This window comes from Grus americana, chromosome 16 (genome assembly GCF_028858705.1).
Source record: "Grus americana isolate bGruAme1 chromosome 16, bGruAme1.mat, whole genome shotgun sequence".
In the NCBI taxonomy this organism is placed as follows: Eukaryota; Metazoa; Chordata; class Aves; order Gruiformes; family Gruidae; genus Grus; species Grus americana.
In genome coordinates this window covers 8,167,770-8,193,808 of record NC_072867.1, presented here as the reverse complement: position 1 = coordinate 8,193,808, position 26,039 = coordinate 8,167,770, and the positions used below count along the sequence as shown (strand labels likewise).

Below are 26,039 nucleotides of genomic sequence, written 5' to 3'. Positions count from 1 at the left end.
CAGGAGAGGGACGAGGGATACAACAGTAATGAGAGAAGTGATGAGGTGAGATGAAGGGATTCACACAGAGCTTCTAATGAGAGGGGGGAGAAAAAACCCGAACAGGAAAACTAAAACCCCAAACAAGAAGATAATAGTAATAGCTTGCTAAGGTACCCATCAAAACTATTCCATGTATTGAAAACAGCACTAAAGGTAACTAAAGATAGAGTAATTAAACTGAGAAGTTTCTTGTCTGCGCTTTTTGATGCCTTCCTCACAAAATGTGTTTCCCTGTCTAAAGGTTTTGTACAGGGAGAAAATTGGGAATTTGGCTGTTTGTTTAGGATTTCCTGATAGATGTCCACTGAACCATGAGTCAGAGATCCAGGATGTGCAAGACCTTTTATGCGTTTACTGAGCAAGCAGACTGTGCAAGTAAAACTTCAGTTTTACCCAGCACATATTATTCATTCATGTAACAAAGGTGGTATCACACACTGAAGCACATTGCATTTACTGCTACACATACCCCTGTTTTTCTCTGATATTTACATCTAGAAGCATGAGAGTCCTAAATATATGATAGGACTGAACTAAAGTTACATTTAATGCTGTGGAAATGGCAGTGATTCATTTGTGACAGATAAGTTTACGATAAATTTAGGAAATTCACTTGACTCAGTAGTTTGCAACTGAAAGATAAAGTGAAAATATTTAGATGCCTAGCTTTTACATTGTAATCATGGCTTGACACTGGTATCAGTGTTCAAAAAAACAACGTAAACTTGTGTGATTCCATTTCCAGACTTAAAGCACAGTAATCTACTTCAGAAATGTAATAAAACTACTGTATGCTATGTACAGGCAAAACCCAAAGTACATTGGTAAGGGGAGGATATTATTTCTTTACAATACTACCTAGTAAACACGCAAACCCAAAAGGTGACATTATGTTTTATCTTAGGAAGCACAATTTTTTGGCCATTGCAATTTGGCATAGGGATTTTACTCAGATAAGATGAAAACATTTGGAAAAAAACCCCAAAACAAACCCAAAATAAAAACCCACTTTTGTTTGAATAAAAATATATAGTTTAATTAGCTTTCTGTTGGCTACATTTAAATCACATTTAATATTAAATTAACCTGTATTAAAAATCTTTACAAAGTGTGATGTAATGATATATAACCTTTACATAGTCATAATACACGAAAACATTAAAGTCACACAGAATTCAAGCAAACATTGCAAGAAGAAGAAGAAGAATTCTAAACATACACATATACATACCCACCCAATGCACAGCAGGTTAAGTCTAACAAGCAATACCATTTCATATAACCAAAGTGAAATGAAATCTCTGGTAAGGAACAGAATTAAGCTAGTCTATCAATATTTATAATGCTACAGTCTACACACAATTATCATAGTATTTTAGACTCTTTCCAGGAAAATTATTCCCAAAGCCAAGCTACAAGTGACAATACAGTATCACAATGCATGACTAAAAATGCTTTATTGATACCAGAATTCCCCAGATTTTTCATTTGGTATTTGGCAGTTACTCAGTACTTGGATTTTAAAAGTCCTAAAAATCTCAAAACTTGTCTCACAAAACAGTTATTTCAATTAAAGTACAAAACCTCAACCTGACAGCGTTAAAAACTAGTTTCAACATTCTAGAGTTTCAAAAAGTTTCTTATAAAAAAATAAATAAAAAGCATTCCAGACAATTTTAAAAGAATATTTGAATGGTAATATAAATACAGCACTTCTTCAAAGTCTATTTTTTTGTTATTAGCCAACAACTACACATCACAGGAGCATGTCCTCTAATAAAAGCAGGTTTGACAAATAAAAGTCCAATTTGTAAATACTGCTAGTTGACACCTTTTGCCATTATGAGGATGGGATCTTTACAAAGAAGCAGTGTTCAATATCTGTGTGCTAAAGTTAGTATCCTTTTGACCTCCCAAGAGGCATAAAAACAACAGTCCAGGCCTGTACTGGTACATTTAAGATAAAGTAAGACAATACATCACAATTGCAGCACCATGAACTTTGGAACATCTGAAATAAGTTCAGAGCATCTGATCCTCAGTTTCCAGCACAAGGAGCCAAAAATCACCACTGTGTAACAAGGGCAGAAGACAAGCTGAAACAATTAGTAGTCAGAGTGTAAAGAAAGAAACAAACAGATGTAAAAAATCTTGGAAGCCATGCATGACTATGCTGTCTAACAAACAACAATTACAGCTATCGACCGACTGCTTCAAACTTCTGAGTGGACAGAAGAAAAAGAAATTGTATCTTTCATACCCATTGAAAAAAGGTAAGTCATACTGTCATTTGGCATATATATACCATAAAAGATTATCTTTTGAGATTACTTCACATGTTAATGCTAAAAACCAAATCTTTATCTAGATGTGAAAATGCCATGAGGGACTTTATATACTTTCCAATAGTCTTACAGGTTGTCTGAACAAACTTTACAAAACAATGTAGAGTTTAGCAGCTTCTCTGGGAGAAAGCAAGCTATCGCCACCCATCACTACAGAATAAATGCACACACAAACCAGTAAAAATAGTTCATCATTGAAAAGCAGTGAATATTTGAAGACAATTGCAACAATTTGACAGTCTCATCAGATCTACAGTAAAACCTGTCTTGCCCTAAAGTAGCTTTAAAACAGACTTCGAGCTAGTGTGACGCTAATAGTCACAACTACAAGTGAAGTCCTATATCCCCCATCTTTGTTCCAGATAAAAACTACACATGAACATAGGCTACAACCTTAACACTGTCAAAGAAAAATGTAAATTCTACATTAACATCAAAGCCAAGAATGGCACTGCCATGGCCAAGATTCCATCCTGATCTCAAAGAAGCTGTCATAATTATAAGGAAAAGTCAGTAACAGCATATCAACTACAATTAGCTAATATCTCCATTTCTCTCACAATGCAAATGGCTGCTTCTTTTCCAGCTGAAGTTAAAAAGCCACAAACAGTTAAGAACAATGGAAGAGAAGCTTATGGATGATGAAACTTAAATAAATCTCTTAAGGAGAAAAAAAAATATTCTGCTTGTACATTGTCTGCCTCCTCCCAAAAAGAAAAGCAATTGTCTTTGTAAAGAAACTCTTATCTTCAATTTATATTTTCACTAGAAGTTGCCACATTTTCTTAGAACATTCTACAGATAATATATGAATATAATTTGGCTACTAACTTGATTTGTAATTAATTTTTTAATTAATCCTCCTTGGACTGTCTTACCATTAGGATAAAAGAGAAATGAGTGCATCCAGAAATTTGCTCCGGTCTTCTGTTTTCAATTCAATTACTAAAATATGAAATATTCTATTACAAGATGCAAATAACTGAAGGATATACCAGATGTCACACTTGAATATTAATTCCAAGTATACTTAGTTATATTCTTAATCAACTTTAAGAAGGAAAAAGAGAAACTATTTATTTGGACAAAAGGCAAAGCACATTGTTTATTTGGCTGTTAGATTTCAGCAAACTCTGATTTCTAGGTGCTCACTACCTGATATTGCAGCCACTTTTTAAATCTAGGAACATTTCTTTGTATGTTCAACATGCATTCATAAGTATGCACTGTTAAAAACTGCCTCTTTTGTAAGCATGTACAAAGATAGGCAAATCTCATTACATAAATATCTCATTTTTCAAACAGACAATAAAGAGTACATCTCATACCATCAATACCACACTTGATTTGGCTCCTAAATATAAAAACCCTCACAGATAACCTCATAGATTTTAAACTGAAGTGCACATATGAAAATCATTACTCCCTGCAAAATGTAGATCGTCTTAAAAAGATATGCAAGCCTCTCCTAGTAGTTTATAACTTCTGCACAACAACATAGCACTTAGAAAAAGATTGACAAATAACGTAGTTTGTGTTTATACTAAACTCAGGAGTAGCTCATCACATACACACCCTTGATGTTTGCATCTAAGACATACACAAATGAGTATATTGTCTGCAGTGATTATGCTTTATGGAGGCTGTGTAAACACTGACCCCTAAAGGACTATTTGGTGAATGAAAGAAGTGATAAGGCAGCATTACTCACTTGACATGTCAAAATGGTTGTGTAAAGTCCTAGAATTGGTGCTGTCTGCAGCTTTCTCAAATGCTCTTCCAAAAAAGCTAGAAGATAAACAGAAATACAAATGAGCATTACAGAAAAGGAAATATTTACTAAGTTAGAAGTATGGAACTTTTTCTTTGCTGAGAGCTGAAAATATCTTCCAGGTGTTTTTCATGTGCCATGTATTCAACACACACCTCACTTACTCAAGTGCAAAAATCTTAACATTGCAGGCTTTAAGAAAAAGTCATGGGTCATACAGTGAACTGTTTCCCTCTTTTAAAATAAAGAAATAGTTAAGAGGAAAGAGAAAAAAAAAAAACCTTGCAAAGAAGCTGGGGAACATCTGTATCCTCTCTCAAAGTATCTCATGCATACCATATGCAAAAGCATGTTTTTAAGAAGGATACAATTCAAGTCAACATATTCAATGTTAAATAGGTACAGGAAAGATATATTTGCTTCGGACACAGGAAAAGTCTATAGATAAGCTTTAGTAAGAACTTTTAAACAATATGCTTACTTCTTTTTGTCAGAGCTTTCTGTCTCCGGAGGAATCCCCACCATGATCACAGTTCCCTGTTCAACATCCATTGGTGCAGCCATTATCAGTGGCAGTAATTTACAACGCTTGCTTCTTGTCTGGAAGTCAAAAAGCCTCTTTGTCAGAGAAAACTCAGGAAACAATTTAGTTTCAGCTCTCCACGTGAGCTAGCATTACAAATATTCATCTAAGGATACAGCTATAATGCAGTTCAACAGAAGGTGGTTTCTTTACGTGATCTCTTAATCCCCTTCTTTCTTACAGTAAAAATCATTTTAAGAACCAATAGAAATTTAAATTCTTCTCCAACCTCACATTCCATTTTAACACAGAAATGATATAGACAGACAAGATATGATTTACAGTAAAGAAAAAAGCTCTTTAAAAAAAGAAACACAAAACCTGCAGGTATGGGTGTCCAAAAACTTGGCCTGGGCTTATTTTTTTTTTGCAATAATCATTTTACATTGAAATACAACAGATAAAATCTTGACAAACACAGTCTTCACTAGAAATTATTTTCCCCTACCATATTGTTTTACAGCAGTATATTACAAAATTTGTTAACATTACAGCTTAATTAAATAAAATAATTCTGAAGATTTTAACATTTTTAGATACTTAAGTAGATGAAACAGAAGTTTGCTTAAAGTGTTCTGTTCTTAAGGTAAATGTTTTGCAGTGAGTTTTAAAAAAGTTGTCCTGCTCCTGGTGGCAGCCAGTTATTCACCGTGTCTAACTTTCAAAATGAGGACAGACAGATGCAATCTGACAGGGATAGACCACCATAACTTTCATTTACAAATTAGGAATTGCTCACTGTGAAGAGAATTCTCAATCCTAAAACCTCATTTTTATCTGAATTGTGTAACTAATAGCTCAAAAGATAAATGCAATTTAATTTCAGTTACATTAGTTGTCAATATCAGAGGATTTTATTTAAACAGACAGAAATCTTCAGATAACAATTACCAGTCCTGCAATATTGCTCTTTTGTGTGTCAGTTTAACTTTTCAAAGTACGTATTTAGTGATATGCTCCCTCAAAACTTATAAAATTACGCAAAGATTTTAGATTTTAAGTATCTTAGTAATGAAAACTCTAGGCAGATATCTTTCTTAGAGCAGCATTCACAGATGTGCTAAAATTATCCAACCAATTAGCAGAAAACCATTATTAAGATTTTCATATAATGTTTTTAATAATGAACTGCAAGTATCCAACAGAACAATAATTACTACATAGGCCAGAAGTTAGTTTGTCAAAAGCTTTTGATTTACTTACAGAGCAAACAAATGATTTGAGTAAGTATTTGCTAAGCAAGCACAGAGACACTGGTTTCGAAAACAGTTTCACGTCTGGTGTGCCCTAGGAAAAGAAAAATTATTTAAATTACAATCCAAGATTATTCTTCCACTTATTTAATTTTAATATCTATTGACAAGTAAAAAAGTTTAGTGGCGCTCAAAGAACACTAATAAGAACCATTACAATAGAGGAGCTTGAGCTCACCCACTAGACTTGAATATGAAGCCCTCCCCACTTTGAAAGGACTGATTCTTCCTTTGGGAAGTTTAGAGTTGATGTCAATATTGACCCATCAGAGGACAGCACAGCATAGATAAATAGGTTCTTTCTGATGGAGTTATTCTTACTGAGTCAAGCAGTTAGGGAAACAGTGTTATTCAACTATGAGACAGCCAAAAACTAGAATTCTGACCTCCATGAGAGAGCAATAGAGAAAAGGCCCCTGAGAAATTACAAGGTTGGTGCAAATACAGCTGGCTACTGTCTGCTGAATTGCACGTAACTGCTTTTTGGCTAGGTCAAGTCCTTGGTGCAGTTTGTCCAGGTTACCCCTGCAAAAGAAAGAATAAAAATAAAACTTTCATATTAAAACAAAACTTTTCACACAAAAGTGAAACCTCTCTAAACACTATTCAGAGGGATATTTTGGGTTTTCTTCAGTGGCTTATGAAGCTCAATGCACCTTTTAGATACGTAACCCATGTTCCCTAAATAAAATTGTAAAAGAATGAAGAGACATATTTTCAGTACCTGGAGAGACTGTCCAAAGCTTTTATGAAATTAGTTGTTTCAGGCTCCTCTTTCTCTATATTCTCCATGAGAGAAGCTGTTGCATAAACTATATCACTTGCTGAGAACTTGTTCTTAAAGCCAAAGTGAATGCTGAAGGTCTGAACTCTTAAATCCTTCATTCTGCAAAATGAAATGTTAATAATCTTTACTGGTTTTATTATCAACTGTATAATCAACATTGACCAGCCATCTCCTCTGTATGTTAACGTTAAGAACATGAAAACAAATCATACCCTAACATTTGCAACAAGCCTAATTACTTTGCCAATCTAAAAACCATATTTTTAGAACAAGATATTACATGCTCTTCATACAAAAATATTTGAACTTAATTGAAAAGTATTTTCAGATAAGGCATTTGTATTTAAAACAATTTACCCAAACTTGTTTGCAGATTCTTCAATCATTTCCCGAAGATTTTCTTTCAAAGACATGTCCATGGAATTAAACTTCTGTTTCACTTGCTTCAAAGGCAAACTAAAAGTGGAAGGAAAAAAATACATTGATAGGTATGCCAGAAGAAACAAATATTTTCCCTTTCTTTCATAGAACTTTCTTAATATTAGATAATTTAGCAAGTTAAGTCTGACAAAGCTTGTTTGCATTCTTTTTTCTTTAGTCATTGAAGAGTGGATGTGAGAAAGCATAGGTTACTTATGAATCTACTATTCCATACAGCTGAAGTATTCCTCACGCACCAAGACACAAGTTGCATAAGTCAACACAAAGAGACTCTGCAACCTACTCAGAGCCCCAAAATCATATTTAAATACTAAGGAGTACTTGCAAGCGATATTCTCAATATTTTCCCATAATTTGTTGCAAAAATGATCCTTTAATCGAGACCCAGATTTTTATAACTCACCCCATGTCAGCCAAAAACTCCTGGAGCCTCTTCTGCCCTTGAACAGACCAAAGCTTCAGGCTAGCAGAGGTATATGAAGTGTTACAGAGACTTTCGTATAGAGACCAGTGCTGATAAAGTGCCAGGCGCAGACTGAACAGGAATTACGGAAAATACTTATAAGCACATATCTCATTTAAAATTACAAATAGTAACAAAACTCCACAACTAATAGGTAAGCCTTCAGTTGCTCTTATATATTGCAGGTCTGTGCTACGTAAGATACAGTTAGAAGCTGCAGATGCATGTAACCCAAGACAAGCAATATTGACTTGTAACTAATTCTGAAAGGTTAAGCTGATATGAAGCTACATGAGCTATTGAAAGAGGGATTCACATTCAACAAAACATTCAAATTTCCATTTCTTTTAATTCCATTCTCAGCAGCAGAGATGGTGCTGGGTATTTTCCCCCCCCCCATAGACAAAAACTCAACTGGAGTTCACTTTCCCCAGATCTTATGCAAGGATACTCATATTCAAATGCTATTCGCATGCAATCAATCGACAAAGAATTTTCTTCATCCTCGTTGCGGTGGTTATGGCGAGACACATGACGCTGTAGGATTCCAATATCAGTCACATACTTCATTCTTAATAAAAACAAATTTGTTACTTCAATTTCTTCCTATATATTTTTGTACTTGATTATGAGAACACAAAACCCACAAAAAGACTACATATCGGCCAGTCAGCAGCAGAGAACTGCAGATATGTCTTAAAAGAACTCAACAAACCACTTGTTAAATAATGTTCTTTCAATATGCAGCAATACAGCCAGGCAATTAAAGCTAAAAAGAGACAGAGACTGACCAATGAAATTAGTTACTTATTACATTTATCTCCTTAAAAACATCCATGTATTAGTAACACTAGAACACCAGAATCAAAGTCTACACATGCACTACTAGAATTCTGATAGTATCCAGTAAGAAATAAGAAGGGGGGGGGGAGAAAATCTGAAACTCCAACTAAAACTGGAAAGGAAGCTACAGGATACAGAACAGATAATATTTTTTCCTTTAATAAAACTGTATCAAGGTAATATTTATGTACTCTACTATTAAACACCATTTGTTCCTGGATCAAAAGTGATTGTTATATAATTTTGTGAAAAATAAAAAGTTAATTTAAAAATTCTAAATAGTAGAAAAGGAAATTATGTACTCTACTATTAAACACCATTTGTTCCTGGATCAAAAGTGATTGTTATATAGTTTTGTGAAAAATAAAAAGTTAATTTAAAAATTCTAAATAGTAGAAAAGGAAAATACATTTTTTTCTGAGGTATATTCCCATTTTTGGAAGGCATCAGATCACATTCAGTTGTTAAGATATTTAATGTCACTGTTTATTAATTACCTTGTATTATATGAATTCCCATGTTTCCTGATCTCTATTAATTGCTATTAGTTACTCCTAAAAATAAGATTTATAATATAGATAAATAAAAGATAATAACAAAGACAAATTAAAAAAAACTTTCTTACTGAGTGATTTTATCTTGGACCCATTGATCTGTTAGGCCAACAATAGCCCACCTAAAATTGGGAGGGGGGAAGAGAAAGGGGAAAAAAGTTAAACCAAAAAATATTCCAATACAGTATATTTAACCCTCTAAGTATGTAAGAGAACAAATCAGAAGCACTGTTCACCAACTGCACATAGAAGATAACAGCAAAGCTGTATACTATTATTCCATCTTTAGCAGACATACGTATATAGTACCATCCTCCCTTTTTCCAGGTAAAATCTATTGGTTGCTTGTAATTAATTTACACAGATGTGTCCTCCAATTCAAGACATACATCCACTCGTGAAATAAACTGGAACCTCATACTGAAATCAAAGTTTGGGGAAATCTTGCCTCTCGTTATTATGGGTTTAAGCTTCTAGCCTCTATGAAAAATAATAATGGAAACATACCACAACATGTCATTCAAGTCTTTAGACATTATCCATGCCAGATCAAACATCACCATCGCAGACTGTATGAGGGAAAAGCAAAACCAGAGGATAAACAAACACGAAACTCTCACCTCATTAAACAAATAGAGCACAGTTAAGGTTGCCAAATCCTAGCATGTTGCTAAAGCTCTAGAAATCACACTTGAGTCTGACAATCTGCCAGTGTCTTATTTCCTAAGACATTAAGTAGAAAGAAAAATATTTTATACAGCTCTACAAAACTGTATTATATATGAAGCAGCACTTAACAAAATACAAAAATAATCAGACAAGAGGCCAAATGACAGAAGGAACAGCTTAATGTCCTCAGAGTTATGTCTGAAATATCCTGACACTTTGAAAACTTTGAAAGGTGAACAAGCTCCCCACATACTAATGTCTTTTTGTGAGAGTATTTTGTGCATAGATATTTTTTTTTTATACCAGCATTAAAGATATCAAGGAACAAAAATGTTAAAGGCTCAGGCTTATCATTTTCCCCCACTGTTAACATTACATTATCCACTGTGACCCAGTTGGCTGCCAGTCTACCGGTATTGTTTCTATGATTTATCTAATTCATCAATGGTAAAATTGGATGTACACAACCAGAGAACAGTAAACTGATAAGTCAAACTGCTTGTACATATATGATGTATGTTATATATAACAATAAGATACAAAAATAACAAGATAGAACATTATTATTATAACATGTAGTATTATTAGATAATTATAACATTGTATTAGATAATTGTAACATTGGGTATTGTCCAATTACCTTTACACTTTGTGTTTTTATAGCAAACGAGTTTATACTTACTGAGGTCCCATGGTATTCATATTGCTCATAATCAAAAAGAATTTCTCGTCTAAAAAGGGAAAAAAACACCCCACATTTGATTAAGTGATGAACGGGTCATTGGATCCAATTAAAAAAAATATAAGCCAGGAATTGTGAAATAATATTTAAAAATTAAACTTGGGCTAGAAATTGTTTTTCTGCAAGGCAGTTAGATTTTAGTAGCAATATGGAAGCCACATTGAAATGTATTCATAAAGCAAAAAGGAAAAAAATATTAAATCATTATTCCTCAAATCCCATTTTCTTATCTGATTTGTTCCTGCTCATTCCTATTGAAAATAGGAAGAAATAAGACAAAAAGAAGAAAACAGAAGCACAAATTTCACCCTAAGATAGACAAGAATACCACACCTACTTAAAAGTGAACCAAGGCACTTGTTGCTACTCATTTAAAATTACTGTTTTACAGCTATCATCCATTTAAACATTTTATTTTTATATAGTAAATGTCTCTCTCCACTTTATTCAGAAAGTTAGAACTACAGCATTTTGCAAATCAAGCAGTATAGTATCATTTTCTGTATTCTCAACAAGATTTTAATCAAAGAATAAGAGAAAGAGATATACAAGCAACATAAAAAAAACCCCAGTTAAACACACCTGCGTGCCTCCCATTCTCGCCTCTGTCGCCTTTTCATTGTTCTCTCTATTACATCCTGTAAATTAATTTGGATGTTAAAAAGCTATAAAAAATACTTTCATGACGAAGTCTTCAATAAAAAGACAATTAAATTCTTCATTAAAAAGAATTATTCCTATTAACAACATCAAACGATAAAAGTATTATTATCAAATATTTTTCCAAGGAACACACTTTATATCAAGTCATGGTATCTTTCTGTGCTAGCATTTATTTAGCTTGTCTTCACAAATAAGAGGCCCAGTACACAGCATTTTCAACACTAGCAACATTGCATCCTACCATTTTATACCATAAAAATGACAGTGATGAAAAATAAAGACTAGATAATTAATGAAGGTCAGAAAAAGAGGGACTGACTGTATATTTAAACTCCATAAATAGCATCATCAGCTTGAAAACTCAAAGAAATAAAAAAGATCTTTGTGGAACGTTTAACAGATTCAAGAATAGTTTTTGTATGTACTATTTACAGATTTTCATTTGAATTTCTAATATCTGCTTTTGCTGAGTTAGTGCTCTTCATAGATTAGTAGGAAAAAATGTACTATGTTAATAGAAAAATAATATGAAATATATATTAAATCTGAGAATGTGTTTACATTTAATTGTCTCTTCACATCACTAGCCTTGTGTCTTTGCTTTCTTGTATATTATAAATAGAAAATATGTTACAAATAACATAGAGCAAATTTAATTTTTTGTGTCTACCATAATATACTTTTGTTAGTTTACTGCTACAAGGACAGGCAAAATGTATTCCTAAATTATTTGTGAGCTTCTATCTTTTCAAACAATTGTTTAAAAAAAAAAAAAAGTTTATATCTAAATAAGTTGTTTTGCTAGACTGAAAAGCCCAGAGCACATTACCAGGGATAGATCTCTTCAGTTCACTGCTTAAACAAAGACAGCATTATGCATAATACAGTATTTTTTGTTTTATAATGAGAAAATATTTCTGTGCAGTTCAGATAAATAAACATTTTCTGTATGTGAAACTCTACTAGTCTTAGTAGATTATTTTTAAATCTTACACTTGAATTTGTGATCTAATGGTACATAATTTTTAAACTTAAATGTCATTATTATGATGGTGTAAAGTATATGTAATAACTGTTTTATTTTCCTTCTTTTCACAACAAAGTAGCAGAAACACACCTCTTCAAAACGCCTGCGTTTCTCTGAAGGTTCTGACCCATCACTTTCATTCTCTGAGTCCTCTTCTTCATCCTCTTCATCTCTGAAGATATCATCATAAGCAGGAACATCAAGATCATCATCTTGTTTAACTAACAGCTTAATCTGCCAAGAAAAAAAAACTATTTTAAATAAAGTATCTTATTTAATGACTGAAAAGCATTTCAAATGACAAATGAGAAAACTTCAGATACTTAGCAAGAGAAACTAAAAATTCATTTTGGTAGTGATGGATTCCTAGCATAACAAAAAACCTGCTTTTTAATACAAAGACCATACTTATTTACACAAAGTAAGAGTAAAAAAATGTATTCCTTGATTACAGCATTACTTAAAGAATTTTCATTTTTTATGCTCGTTAAAGTCATGTTGTCAAACAATTTGTGCTTAATACTCAAATTCTAAGTGTTGCTAGATGCTGAGAGATAATATATGTTACATTCTGGAGGATGTTTATCCTCTGATTTGTAGCAGTTTGATTTATAGCAACAGGATTAACAGGTGCTTACTCCTGACAACTATCACACTGCTAACAGTATATATTCTATTACTGAAAGCAGATTTTTTTTCTGATCATGTACATTACTACTGCAAATATCCATTAATACTGCTTCCTGACCTACTAGCTAACACTGTAAGCAGTTTTGCAAAACGCTGTGCAAAGATTTTTATTATGAATAAAAAGTGTTTACCTGTGTGTCATTGTAAACATTCACTACGTTGATAGGTCTGTGGCTGTCACATACAAAAAAAAAAGTGTCTTCTTCAGGCTGCAAGATCTCCAGAAGGTCAACATTGGCACCACAATTAATAAGAACATAATATTTGAACTGCAAACAAAAAAAAGGAGAAAAAAAATAATGCTTTTTACTTCAGTTAGCAGGAAACATGGAAGACTGAAAACACCTTTACAAAACCTCCAAAGCACTCATTGTTGTCAAAACTTGTATTTACTTTCTGATATTCAATGGAAGAAAAAAATCCATAAGATGAAACACCAAATTCAGGGATGTTGGACATCCAATACCACCACCATCTATATCTCAAAATGTGTGCAAACTTAATTTGAATGTATTCCAATTTTAGCACATTTGTTTGAGCTAATGTAAAAAGCTTGATAAGTTTGTTACTGGTATGTTAAAATTTAAGCACTGTTTTGAGGTAATCTGTAATAATAATTAGCTTAAGAGCTGACATTTTAAGTTGGTGAAAGGGAAGAAGTACATGCCTATATAAGAGGAGATGCAACTTAAAAATTTTCCAGTATTTTTTCACCTGATCTTTATGCTCGAGAAAAGCAGTTTCAAGTTCTTGCCATCCAGATACTGGGACAAGCGTATATTGCACGTGATCACATTGAAACAAGGCCTGAAATCAAGGAAACAGCTGTTGGCAAAGGTGAGCGGAAACAACTTCTTCTACAATGCTATACCATGCTATAACTCTATTTCATACAAATCTTTATCTTGAAGACATCCTAAATGACAAATCTATGTGAACTTTGGGACTATGACTTACCAGTTTTCAGTGTCATAACTCATGGAAAAATTGTTACAAAAGCAGATTTAACCTTCACCCTTTCCCCAGTTCAAACCTATTAAAAGGATCCCAGGGCATTTTTTCTTTTACTGCTAGCCTACAGCGATAACAAACAAAGACTTACTTGGAGTATTTTACAAGCACATAATGCGTCAACATCTGAAGCAACAAGAAGAAGAACACGCTGCAAAAGTAACAGAATAACAGTATTAATATAGGTGTCAAATCTAATGTGCTGGTACATGAAATGTGTAGGTCACTGTGAGACCAGAAAGTGAGAAATTCAGGTGGAGATCATTATAATCATAAACCAGGATTGCTTCTGAACAGACACTGCAACCAAAATGAACCAATTTGGATCCCAGTAAATATGAGCAGTAAATAACTCCACATACCCAAAATACATCAGCTGCTTTGAGGAAATGTAATTATTCAGACTCCTATGAACAGCACATAGTATTGAAGGTTCAAAGCTAGTCAGCCCTACAGCTGTTTTCATTGTGCCTAGAAAGGCCTAAGTATTCAGCATGGAACTTAGAACAGTTTTGAGTAAAGAAAAACTGTAGCAAAAATAGGAACAAGACAACTCCTGCAACACCCTCGATTTAGGCAAAACAGTTTATCTGGTAGGGTTTTTTTGCACCCCCCCCTTTTTTTTTTTGAGATTTTGCTCACAGTTGGAGAAGTTGAGGGAAATGCTTTCATTTGCACAATCCATAATGTAGTTTCACAGGTAGAAATACTAAAAGACTGCCCAACAAAAGCTTTACCCCTTCAGTGTACACACCCACTCTGAACAAAGTTAAGCAAACTGATGGTTAAAAATGAAAGTAGCCAACCAGACCTGCTACAAGAAAGACTACAAGAGAACCTCAAAGAAGACGGAATACAAAATTTAGTGTTTGGGCAAACAATATCAAAACGGTTAAAAAGATTGATAGAAAAAATATTGATCTAGAGATGTCTTGGTTAAACAAAAGATCCACAAGAATACCCAAAGCACTCGCGAGAAAGGAGGGGAACTGTATGTAAAGCCTCTGGCGAGACCTCGCCGCGCTGGCAGCGGCTTTGGGTCGGGTTTCCAACGCCGTAGACACGCTGGGGAAGGATATTTTTACCATCCGGGCTGACTGGCGGACCCGCCGCCCTCAGCGCGGCCCGAGGCGTTACGCCCGCCTGACAGCGGCGCTCCCCGCCGCCGCCCCCCCACGCCGGCAGCCCCGGGGACGTGAGCACCACCGCCCCCAACAACCCTCGAGGCCCTAAGAGGACCGGAGCGCCTCAGCCGCCGCCGCCACAGCCGGGGACACCCCGGCACCATCCCCGCTCCGTGAGGCGGCGGGAACGGCCGCAGCCCCGCGGGAAGTGGCCTGACGGAGACAGCTCCGCCCGCCGCCGGAACGCCCGGGGTGACACCACCCCCTCCCCGGTCGCGGCCCGCCACCCGCACCTGGCTGACAATCACGTCGTAAAATTCCCGGCGGCAGTCGGAGATGAACATGGCGGCAGCGCGAGAGCGGCGGAGAAGCGGCAAAGAAACGGAGGCAGACACGGACCGCCCCCACTCAAACTAGGCGCCAATTCAGTGCCGCTTCCCATTGGTCTTCTCGTCACGGCACGATGGCCAATTGAAAAGCGTTCGTCGCTCGTTCGCAGAGTGGATTGGGCAAGCTGCCCAGCCCATTCCGGGTCTTCAACGATGGGATTGGGAAAAGGGAGTCACCACGCATGCGGTTGACCAATCCAGGGAGTCGCTCGGCCGGAAGCATCGTACTGGCTTTTGTTGCCATGTCTGCCATCTTTGTTGCGGGCCTATTATTTGCTTGGCCATTTCAGTGAGTCTGACGAAGAGGTGGGAGGGGCCATATCAACATTCTGTGACTGAAGAAGGACAAAGCGGCCAGAAAAGTCTTCCACAATGACGACATCGGCGGCTGCGAGATCCCGCCTTCCGCCCTCACACGAAATGGCCGCCCGGGAGGCGGGCGCCGCGCGGCACGCTGGGAGGGGCAGCGCGCCGTGGGAGGGCCGTGGGGTGGGGCCCACGGCGGCGGCCCGAGCCCCGTCAGGCGAGAGAGCGGTTCGGCCCGGCCCGGCCCGGCCCGCTTTCCCGCTCCCCGCCGATTCCCGTGAGAGCTCGAGCGCTGCCGCTCTGCGCCTCAGCGCCGCCGCCATGGTGAGGCCCGGGGGGCGGCCGGGAGAAATGCCGAGTCACGATGGGCGGGCGGCTGGGCCCCGCGTTCTTTCGCCTGCCGCGGCGGTTCCCCCCGCCGGTACCCGCTGGCCAAAGCCCGTTTTCCAAGCCAGCGAGTAGCGACGCTGGTGTGGAGCGCCAGGCTGAGGGCGGGCGGCCGTCCGCGGCCGGCGGGTGTCGGCGTCTCCTCCGCGAAGCGCCGCCGGCGCTCGGGGGCCGGTTGCTCAGCCCAGCCTTGCTTTAAGCGTGATGTGGAACTGCGCTGCTTCCATTTTCTGTCTCCCCACGCAGCGCTTGACGCGCAGATCTTTTCCCCGAGCAGCGCTTAAGCTGCATGAAAACAGAGGGGCGGCTCAGTTGACAGGGCAATGAACAGTACGGCTCCTCAGCGTAGTTTTAGCTAAGCTTCAGGAGACTTCAGTGGGTGCTGTAACCCTTCGGTATGGTGTAGATACCTATTAATACACTCTTTGTGGTTTTTTTTTTTTTCCTCCTCTAGTTCTCTTTTAATATGTTTGATCACCCCATTCCTCGGGTTTTCCAGAACCGCTTCTCAACCCAATACCGCTGCTTCTCGGTATCCATGCTTGCTGGACCTAATGACAGGTCAGATGTGGAGAAAGGCGGGAAGAGTATGTGCATGTTTTATTTTGACTAATAACCTGTTGGAAGAGTGTTTGTGAATAATATCAAGTAATACAGCTTTTGGCCAAGTCTGCAGAAACGCTGTTGAACAGCACGGAGGCGTACCGTTGGCGTTGTGGCTGGAGCTAGAAGAGGACCCTGGGTGGGGCTTTAAGAAGGAAAGAGGAGGGGTTTATTGCATTAGTGTATAATTAAAAAACTTACCGAGTGAGTCCTGGTTTATGAGCATTAGAAGAAGACATTCTTCTCTTTTTAGTCTCTTGTTAAAATCTTAGGCCCCTTATGAGCCATGGAAATTTATGATGAAGGACTTTTTCCCCCTCCTTGTATCTCCCTTAGCTTGAACAAATAGATTGGCGAACTTAATTTTCAGGCTGTCAGACTAATGCTATGTCGTTTTGACTTGGTATTGATTTGAGAGCACCTGTAAGCCCAAACAAATAAAATTACTTTTAGGAAACATTTTCTTTAGGACTAGGTATTGTAAAACCTTGTCTTCTCTCTTATTCTGATTAAATTCTGAAACCTCCATGCTAGCACATACATTTGTCATGACTAATTCTATTGAAATGTCTGGCTCAAAAATGAATTTGCAGGAGATTTTCAGAATCTCCTTTCTTTACAGGAGGTCTTAAAGAAAGGAAGGATAAGATTGTATGTTATGTACTCTTTGTACAGTCATACTTTTCCTAATCTTACATTCTTATTGATTTCTGCAGTAATTATGCCACCATCAGCTTTGGATCAACTCAGTAAGTGAATATTTTATTCTGGAATAACAACATTAGAAATATGAGCAAATGTGTAAGCAAATACTATGGTATTTTAGTTATGTATTGAAATCTGACTTAAATAGAGAATATGAGACTAATTAGTTCAAAAGATGTATTTTAGAAATATTTTGTCTGTCAGAATTAATGGGGCTTGTCTCTCTTCAAGTACAGACATCTGAAGTGTTGGGCTACATGAGGCATGAATCAATATTTATTAACTATTAATAGTGTACTCAGTATAATGGTTACAATCTAGTAAATTCTTAATCTCAACCTGCTTGTTCTGGACGCTGTTGTCTGGGACAAAATTTATTTTAAAGACAAAATAAATGATAATTAACTTTGAAATGGGGAAAGGATAACTGAATAAATGGTCTTTATTGGCCTTTTTAACTAAGGATTTTTCCCCCCTTCTGAGTTCTAGCCTTAATAGAATTTCTTTGACAAATTAGTTTAGTTGGGATTTAATTTTAAAATAGGCAGGGCCTGTTCAAATTCATTAGGTAGGAGCTAACTGATAATAGCACAAGGACATAACAGTAGTAGATTTCTCTGCTAATACCCACTACCTGCTCATCTCTGAGCTTGGGGAAATGTTGGAGGGGCATTTAAAGCTGTAACTGTGATGGCAATACAGTATTCGTCTATCTGCCTTCTCTCCTGGATTTGTAGTTTTGAGCGATTGGGATAAGGGTGTGAGGGGAATCCCCTCCTATAGTCTGGCCCATTCTCTTGCTGATGTTCAATCTCTGAAAGCTTCAGAAATGTATTAGTGGCTTTTAACAAATAAAATTTTTTTCTCCTTTCTCATCAGGCCGACTTAATATTACTTACCCAATGCTGTTTAAGCTGACCAATAAAAATTCAGACCGAATGACACACTGTGGAGTGCTTGAATTTGTGGCTGATGAGGGCATATGTTACCTTCCACACTGGGTGAGTTGTCTCATGCTGAACTGTCAAAACCTGAAGAGTAGGATTATTGAATTGCCAGTTTAATATTAAAGCGGTGAAATGTTTCCTGAAAGTGTGTGTCTTCGCTAGTTGTGTTCCTACAGCAGCTTCCAGTCACAGCTCAGGTTTCCCTCCATGAGAGTTTAACTAAGTAAGCAAGCAGACTGCTTTTTAAGATGCACCTGACTGTTCTTCCTGAACTTAAACCATGGTAAACTGGTGCATTTCAAGGAAGATGGTGGCCCCATTGAAAATAGGTATACGCAAGGGAAGAGAATTAAAAACATTAGTCATGTTGATAGTGGTTTGTATCTTTGTTTTCATTCTTGCAGATGATGCAGAACTTGCTGCTGGAAGAAGGAGGCCTGGTGCAAGTGGAGAGCGTTAATCTTCAAGTTGCTACTTACTCAAAATTTCAGCCACAGAGTCCAGATTTTCTTGACATCACCAATCCCAAAGCTGTGTATCCTTCCTATTCAATTACGGAGCAGGGGACAAAAGTTTTGTCCCAAATTGGAATGATGAAGCAGAGCTAGCTTTTCAGTGTGAATCATGCTCTTCCAGAAGTGGGTAACTACTACTGCTCCTTCTGAAAACAAAAAGGATGGAGAGCATACAGAGATGTTGCCAACTGCTGGCACAAAGTGTAGCCTGGAGTGCAGAAGCATGAACCTTGTCTTAAAGTCCAATGAGTTTGAGTGTCCCTTAGAAGAACTTGTGCACCCTAATGTTTACTAAAAGGCTATCTACAGTACTGATGACTTTTAAACCACTTTGAGAGACCAAGGATCAGAGTTTTATAACATAGTAACTTTAAAGCTTTGATGTTGCATTGAAAACAAATGTTTCATCTTAACATACTCCAAAGATTAGAAAATGCACTGAGAAACTTCGCTTGTCTAACTACTGGGGATGTTATTGCCATCAACTACAATGAAAAGGTACAGTATACAACACCAGTCCGTGCGAGTTTTGTTTGGATGCCATCAGTTTGAGGAAATAAATTTTATCCCATGTGAAAAAAGTCTGCTGTATTTCAGTAGATTGTGACCACGTAAGTACTTTCACTACATCTTGTGAATAGATTTTATAGATGAGTATTTTTGGCAGCACACATGCACATTTGATCACTTGGGGTTGTAGACTAAGTTCAGTTATTGGATGTTGGTGCTAAAACAGTCAACATGGAGCTGTGCGCTATTATTGACAGGTAATCCCAGATCGTAGATTTTGCAATTGGTTTTCTATTGGAGGAAAAAAGGGGTCAGTTAAGTCTTCTCCTGAGTGGCTGTTTAGACTTGGTTTTGACTCGGGAGAAAATGATGTTTTGTGCAGTTGATGTTTTTACAAGTCAAGGGACAAAATTTATCCTAAATTCATAACTTGTTTTCAGAAATACAGATTAAGGTACAGTAAAAGCTAGGTTCTTTAGCTCCAGCATATAGCAGTCTTCTAAGTTAAAAATGTGTGCTCTCAAGTTCTGTAGAGATCCTGCAGTATCCAGTCCTCGACATAAAGTGCACTTACTTCAATTTTCTTCAAGCTATCTGAAGGGAAAGGTTGACATACGCTTTTCTTATACATAAGTTGAGCTCCTTCATGTGCGATCTTAAAATATTCATTGCTATTTCAGATCTACGAGCTTCGGGTAATGGAGACCAAACCGGATAAGGCCGTGTCCATCATAGAATGCGATATGAATGTAAGTTAAAGCTGATGTGGAAAGCCTGTTTTTACTGTGTCCTCCCAAAAGGAGAGGGCATCTCATTCAGTGATAGCGCTGCACACCAGGCACCTCTGATGCTGCAGGAAAGGTAAAATCAGATCGGATAGGGAAGATGACTCATTTGAGAGTACCCCATGTACCTTTGTGACCACAAGTGAGCTGCACTTCACGTACCATCAGGTGACTGTAGTGCTAGAATTTAGTGTTTAGCTTAAATGTGTTTTATAATCTGAGTTTTATTTAACACTTTGGTCTTGATTCAAACTCTAGTGATATTGCGGGGTGCTGTTTTACTGCTCTGTTTCAATTACATGCTAAGACTCATTCCTGGGAGGCTTAGTCTTTTTAGTTCTGAGTTAAAATGTTTAACAAGCAAACCTCAGTTCTTTGTAGATCAAAGAGGAGTGATAGTTTGTGGAGTTTTGAGGAACAGTAGTATAAAGCTTATGATTAAAAGAAAAATATCAATCATGCTTATTTTCATGCTTCTTGTGTAAATAGGTGGATTTTGATGCTCCTTTGGGGTACAAAGAACCAGAAAGAAGTGCACAACATGAAGAGACCACAGTACGTTAAGCTTCTGTTCTTCCAAAGTGTATTCCCTAGAAGTTGGCCTTGATTGTGATAGAGCAGCGAGGGCCAACATAATTTTCTTCTCCTGAAACAATTTCTTAAGACTGAACTTTACTTACGAGACATTTTTGCTTGTGTTACTTAGGATACAGTTGTTTACCAATTGTTGATTTCGGAAAGGGATTGTTCTGAAGTTTTCTTTGGTCAGAAAGATGTGGAACTGTTTTGATGTGTTCTGCATATCACAACATGAACACAATGAACTAGCTTGTTTTTTCCCCTCACAGGATGCTGAAGCAGACCATAGTGGATATGTGAGTGACATAGGATTTCGTGTAAGTCCCCTATTTCTGCTGGTTTCTGAATGTTGTAAAATGGTGAGGGAAAGCTGTCCCAAACAACTGCAAAATGCTGGTACCTGTTCTTAGAGGTGCTCGTCATTTAACTGGCAAGTGTCTGCGAATGTTTTGTGGTGCTTACAGCCAGTAACAGTAGGACTTGCTGTCCTTAAGAGGGCAATCTATAAATGGCAGACCAAAACATGCTCCTACACCCAGGGTTCATCGGCTTATATGTACCAGAAAGAAACATGCTGAATCAAATAATTAACTAAAAAATGATAGTAAGCTTTTACAGAATATAGTATCCCTGTGCAGTCTGCTTTCAAATACAAGATACAGTTAAATTAAAACTCGTTATGTATACATAGGCATTCTCTGGTTCTGGGAACAGATTGGATGGCAAGAAGAAAGGTGTTGAGCCTAGTCCATCGCCAATTAAACCAGGAGACATCCGAAGGTACGTCTGTTTCATTCACTAGTCAGCAAGTGAAGGATCAGTGTTTGACCTGAGGTTTGGGGGGTTTTTTCCCTGCTCCTGCAATATAAACAAGCTAATTTGGTTGTACGTTTGCATTTAGAAAATAAATAGTCTAATCTTCTAGACTGACTGTGATATCACTGACTACTTAAGATGCAGATCCTAAATTAATGTTGCCAAAATTCATTCAATCAACTCTGGTTCTATAGAAGACAAGTAGGGAGGTGTAGGCTGGGCTGGATTGAGTGATGCACTAAAGTGAGATTTGGTGCAGAATGAAATCTTTTTTGAGTTGAGTGAATAACCAAAGCCAAGCTATGTGCGGGTTTGTTGGTTTGGGGGTTTTTTTTCTTAGAAGGAAATTTAGAAAATTCAGACTTAGTGGAAATGTGCAGGGGGGGGTGGTTCCTCTGGTGGTCTGTCATTTACGCCTCTCGCAATAAAACTTGAACCCTTGTGGAAAAGCGTGTCCATGGCCCTGTGGAAACCACAGGCTACGTGGCAATACGCCCACAGCCAAGCTTCTACAGCAGCTCCAGTATCTGATTATTTACTTCATGCAATGTATGCCTAACTTCAGAAAATCATTCAGAGGTTTAACGCTTGTATGATTTGGTAATGAAAATTCGCAGCCAGTGTTGGTACAATACTGACAGACATAGAATAGGTCTTACTCTGTTCAATCGGGTGGCAGGTATAAAACTTCTTTCATAATTATTCGTATGCTTCTTTTCCAGAGGAATACCCAACTATGACTTCAAGATTGGTAGAATCACATTCATTAGAAATTCACGTCCACTGGTTAAGAAAGTTGAAGAGGTAAATAAAGTTAGATCCTTCCCAATTTTGCCCAGAATTAGAACCGCTGTCCAAGTTTGTGGTTCCTCTTGCCATACTTGATTTTTCACAGCACAGTTCTGTTAAAAGTGGTTTGAGTTAGGTGAAAGCAATCTCCGATGTCCTTGCTTACTGATGTAAAAAGATTGGCCTGATATAAGTTTAATAAGCCAGTGCGTACTTGTTTCAGTTGGCTGAAAGGTCACTGAAATGCTCATATTTTATTTTCAGGAAGAAAGTGGTTATTGTGTAGATTAAGGATGTGAAATGTCTACAGTCAGTTGCTGCTCTGATGGAATGTTCTAATAATCATTCAGTTTTCATCACACAAACAGTGAGCAAAGAGGTAACAACCTTTTTTCCCTCTTTCCAGGATGAATCTGGAAGCCGGTTTATTGCATTTTCAGGAGAAGGCCAGTCCCTGCGCAAAAAGGGAAGAAAACCCTAAATTGTGGTACCTTTAGTCAGTTAGGAGGAAAATAAAATAACAATTGCAGCATATTGGATCTTAGTTATTGCAGTTGAGAGGAGAGATCTTTTTGCAACACAGGAACACTTTTACTGGTTTTGGTTTCATATTTAAAACCGGAGCTGTCAGACTGTCTTAATTTTCATTTGAAAATTAAGTTCTAGAAGTTCTGAAGGAGCTTTTTGTATATGTTGTAAAGAGGGACAGTATATTGGATAAACCTGAGAAGTAAAACCAACAATGTCTACCTTACTAAAAGGTCCAGTTCTTAGCCTACATCCTCCCCTCTTAGATCCTGAGTGATGATGGTCTTATGTTGCTCTGTGCTTGATATTTTCCTTCCTCTCTATATATTTTTTGCCACAATTTCAGGTAAGCTTTTTGGTGTGGTGCAAATGAAGGCTAACACTGTGGTGTTCAGGACTTTTGTGCAGGGAGTCTCTTTGATCTTAGCTTCAGGTGTTGGGTTGTAAGTCCTTCTAAGCAATCCCCCTGTAATGGCTTTTTATATCGATAATTAACAACATGCCTTTTAATAGTTCAGATACAATAACATACTGTAGCAATCTACTGGGTGTAGCAGAGGCGAGAGTCAGCTTCTCTGCCTGCTGCCCAAAGCTCCAGTGTCTTGCGTGTTGGAATAGTGATGTCAGTAAGAACCTGTGCGTCCCTTCGAGTGCTGTTGTGTCATCACGGAGCCTTTAGATGGGTAACTGGGTGAACCCCCTCTGCTCCCTCCTGAAAGGCCGAGTAAAGGTTCCTTGGTAACCACCGTGCCTCCCTGGTGTGCTGATTTCAGGAAAAAAACGAAGGTGGGGGGGCTGCCTCGTGGCGCCAGCGCTTCCCCCCCCCCCCCCCGTGGCCGGAGGCTCCCCGGGAAGAGGGGCAGTTTTGGGGAGGTCGGGGTTCAAGTTTTTGTAAGGGTGGTGGTGGGGCGATGGGCGTCACGTGCTGCCCGGGCAGCCCCGCCCCGCAGACAGCCATTGGCTAGCAGGCCCGTGGGCGGGGCGGCAAGGCAGCCGGTCTGTGCCGCCCTTCGCCATTGGCCGGACCCGCGGGTCTCCCCGCAAAGCACGGCGGGGGTTGGTGGCGGGGCGGCGGCCCTCAGGCGGAGGGCAGCATGGCGGGCGGCGAGAGCTGGCGGGTGAGCGGGGCGGGAGGCGGCGGGGGCTGAGGGCGGCGGGCCGTGGGCGGTGGCGCGGCTCAGCCCGGCCTCTTTGTCTGCCCGCAGCCGCCGCGGTCGTGCGAGGACTACTGGTGGGAGTGGAAGCACTGCCGCGGGCTGCGGCACGCCTTCCACCACTACTACGCGCACGGGGAGCTGCCGGCCTGCGGCCGCTGGCAGGACGACTACGAGGCCTGCCGCGCCTGGGAGAGGGGCCGCGCCGCCGCCGCCGCGCAGGTACCGCCCGCGCCCCCCGCCCGGGGCTCTCTGTAGGCCGGTGCTGGTGGGAGAGAGACCCCGTAGCCGCCTGCGGGCGGGCGGTGTCGGCGGACACTCGACGGGGAGGGGCTGCAAAATGAGGCGTCTGCCTGGGGTGGAGGTGGGCAAGTCTTAACATCCAGCGGGAGTATTTCCTGTATTCCGCTGTGAAAGCTCTTGATTTCAATTACTGTGACGTTCCCTTCCTAATAGAAATAATACAAAAAGCTGCCACGTTCCAGGCAAAAGGTATTCCTGGGGTGTCCAGAAACGCTCCTGGCCACAGCCCCATGAACACTGAAAGATGAGAGCCCTTCAGCACAGGCTGCAGCACAACTCATCCTTTCAGCCAACTAGGACAACTTCCGTCAGGGAGGGTAGCACACAAGTGGTAGTTTGCTTCATAGTGAAGGAGTCAGAGGCAAAATCTAAGTGTGCCATAGTTAAAAGCTTGTATCCTGGCTTACTTGGATAGCATTTGGCACTTCTGTTTAAGTGCAATACATTTTATCTCAAATAGTCAATAGCAGGAAGTAAGCTCTGTAAGGCTGGAACATCCAACACTATCATGGTAATATCTTTTTCCTGTATTTCAGGAAGCTTTGTGCAAGAGTGAAAGAGCTCGAGTTATGGAAAAACAGAAATATGCTCCAGTGTGGACGCTCAGGAAGAGCCCACCACCAGACTGGTATCTTCCACTTGATGAAGACAAACCAAATTAGCAAGGCTGTTTTGCTGTGTTTGGTCAGTAATGTAATACACAACACAGAACTATGCTGGTTTTTGTTCTTCCGTGTAATCTTGAAATTATACAACTGTAGCTCTGCCTTGCAATACTTTAGTACTCATTCAAAAATACTGAGAGTTTATTTAAACACCCAGTATTTTTTAAAGTGAGAATTGAGGTGCTTAACTTGATTCTGGTCTCTTACTACTGTCTTACACTTTAGGATTTAATTGCAGCAACTTCACAGGCAACTCCCAAATTAGTGAATACATAATCTAGCTCCTCTTGCTAGACAAGGACCTCTTTCCCTACCAGCCGGTGTTGCACACTTTTGTAACAAGGTACCTGCCCTAAGCCTGCCAAATGGGAAAGCAAAAGCAAGCTGGGACTCTTCACTGCCAGTTCAGGACAATCACAACCACTGGTATTTAAAAGGCATTTTCCAGATTCATGGGTTAAGAGCTTCTCACCTGGTGGGATGATGCTGCAGACCCCGAAACTGCAACCCTGCCCATTTGTGGAACTGTTCTTGGTGGTATGTGTCAATGGCAGTACTCAAAATTGCTACAAAAATAAAGGTTTAAATGAATGAAGAGAGATCTGTTTTGTTTTAGGGCAAACCCTTAGAAACTTAGTTACAATAGTTCCATGGCAATATTAAAAAATATTAAAAAAAATTAAAAAATATTAAAAAAAACCACACCACCACCACCTTAACTTTTGGCTTTGTCACAGTACGTTTTCCATCTGTTTTCCCTCATAGATGCAAAAGTACTTCGCTGAGGTCTGAAAAGAAAGGCAGTAAACAGTCAGCTGCTATCTCCCTTATAGTACAGACTCTGATCTGATGACTGTGACGTTCTTTCCTCATTGCACAGGAATATTTGAAGTTATGCTTTATGCAGAGCAAAAAAATGCTGCTCAGGAGTGCATGGAGGGATGAGAGATAGAAGCCCAGAAAGATAAAATACTCTGAAATACTACTACTTTGTTGTGTTCCAGCACGGCACAAGTGTAAGGTAGTGTAGTTTTGTTGGGCATCTTCCTG

At 38.8% G+C, this 26,039-nt stretch overlaps 3 protein-coding genes across 6 annotated transcripts; 2 read left to right on the top strand and 1 right to left on the bottom strand.

Moving 5' to 3' along the window:
* Window positions 1-1,118: 1,118 nt before the first annotated feature.
* On the bottom strand, window positions 1,119-15,749 carry CDC45 (cell division cycle 45). Of its 3 annotated transcripts, none has more exons than XM_054843863.1 (19): window positions 15,302-15,749; window positions 13,976-14,035; window positions 13,588-13,680; window positions 13,005-13,142; window positions 12,274-12,417; window positions 11,076-11,131; window positions 10,434-10,482; window positions 9,590-9,651; window positions 9,154-9,204; window positions 8,137-8,256; window positions 7,626-7,757; window positions 7,139-7,237; window positions 6,719-6,880; window positions 6,381-6,519; window positions 5,945-6,028; window positions 4,640-4,758; window positions 4,099-4,175; window positions 3,266-3,332; window positions 1,119-2,138 (listed from the first exon to the last, which is right to left on the bottom strand). In XM_054843863.1, the coding sequence occupies exons 1-18, from the start codon at window positions 15,350-15,352 to the stop codon at window positions 3,268-3,270; spliced, it is 1,701 nt and encodes a 566-aa protein (XP_054699838.1). In that variant the 5' UTR covers window positions 15,353-15,749; the 3' UTR covers window positions 1,119-2,138; window positions 3,266-3,267. The 3 variants fall into 3 exon arrangements, with proteins under 3 accessions (XP_054699838.1, XP_054699836.1, XP_054699837.1); XM_054843861.1 differs by having other exon boundaries at window positions 1,119-2,113; XM_054843862.1 differs by having other exon boundaries at window positions 1,119-3,332.
* Window positions 15,750-15,847: 98 nt separating this feature from the next.
* UFD1 (ubiquitin recognition factor in ER associated degradation 1) lies at window positions 15,848-23,612 on the top strand. Of its 2 annotated transcripts, XM_054843864.1 has the most exons (12): window positions 15,848-16,027; window positions 16,545-16,677; window positions 17,410-17,442; window positions 18,278-18,399; window positions 18,750-18,880; window positions 19,286-19,358; window positions 20,051-20,119; window positions 20,645-20,710; window positions 21,004-21,051; window positions 21,426-21,514; window positions 22,273-22,354; window positions 22,746-23,612. In XM_054843864.1, exons 1-12 carry the CDS (start codon window positions 16,025-16,027, stop codon window positions 22,818-22,820), a joined length of 924 nt encoding a protein of 307 aa, XP_054699839.1. In that variant the 5' UTR covers window positions 15,848-16,024; the 3' UTR covers window positions 22,821-23,612. The 2 variants fall into 2 exon arrangements, with proteins under 2 accessions (XP_054699839.1, XP_054699840.1); XM_054843865.1 differs by lacking the exon at window positions 16,545-16,677 and having other exon boundaries at window positions 15,901-16,027.
* Window positions 23,613-23,678: 66 nt separating this feature from the next.
* Window positions 23,679-25,580, top strand: C16H22orf39 (chromosome 16 C22orf39 homolog). Its single transcript, XM_054843868.1, has 3 exons — window positions 23,679-23,985; window positions 24,073-24,243; window positions 24,861-25,580. The coding sequence occupies exons 1-3, from the start codon at window positions 23,962-23,964 to the stop codon at window positions 24,984-24,986; spliced, it is 321 nt and encodes a 106-aa protein (XP_054699843.1). The 5' UTR covers window positions 23,679-23,961; the 3' UTR covers window positions 24,987-25,580.
* Window positions 25,581-26,039: the final 459 nt, after the last annotated feature.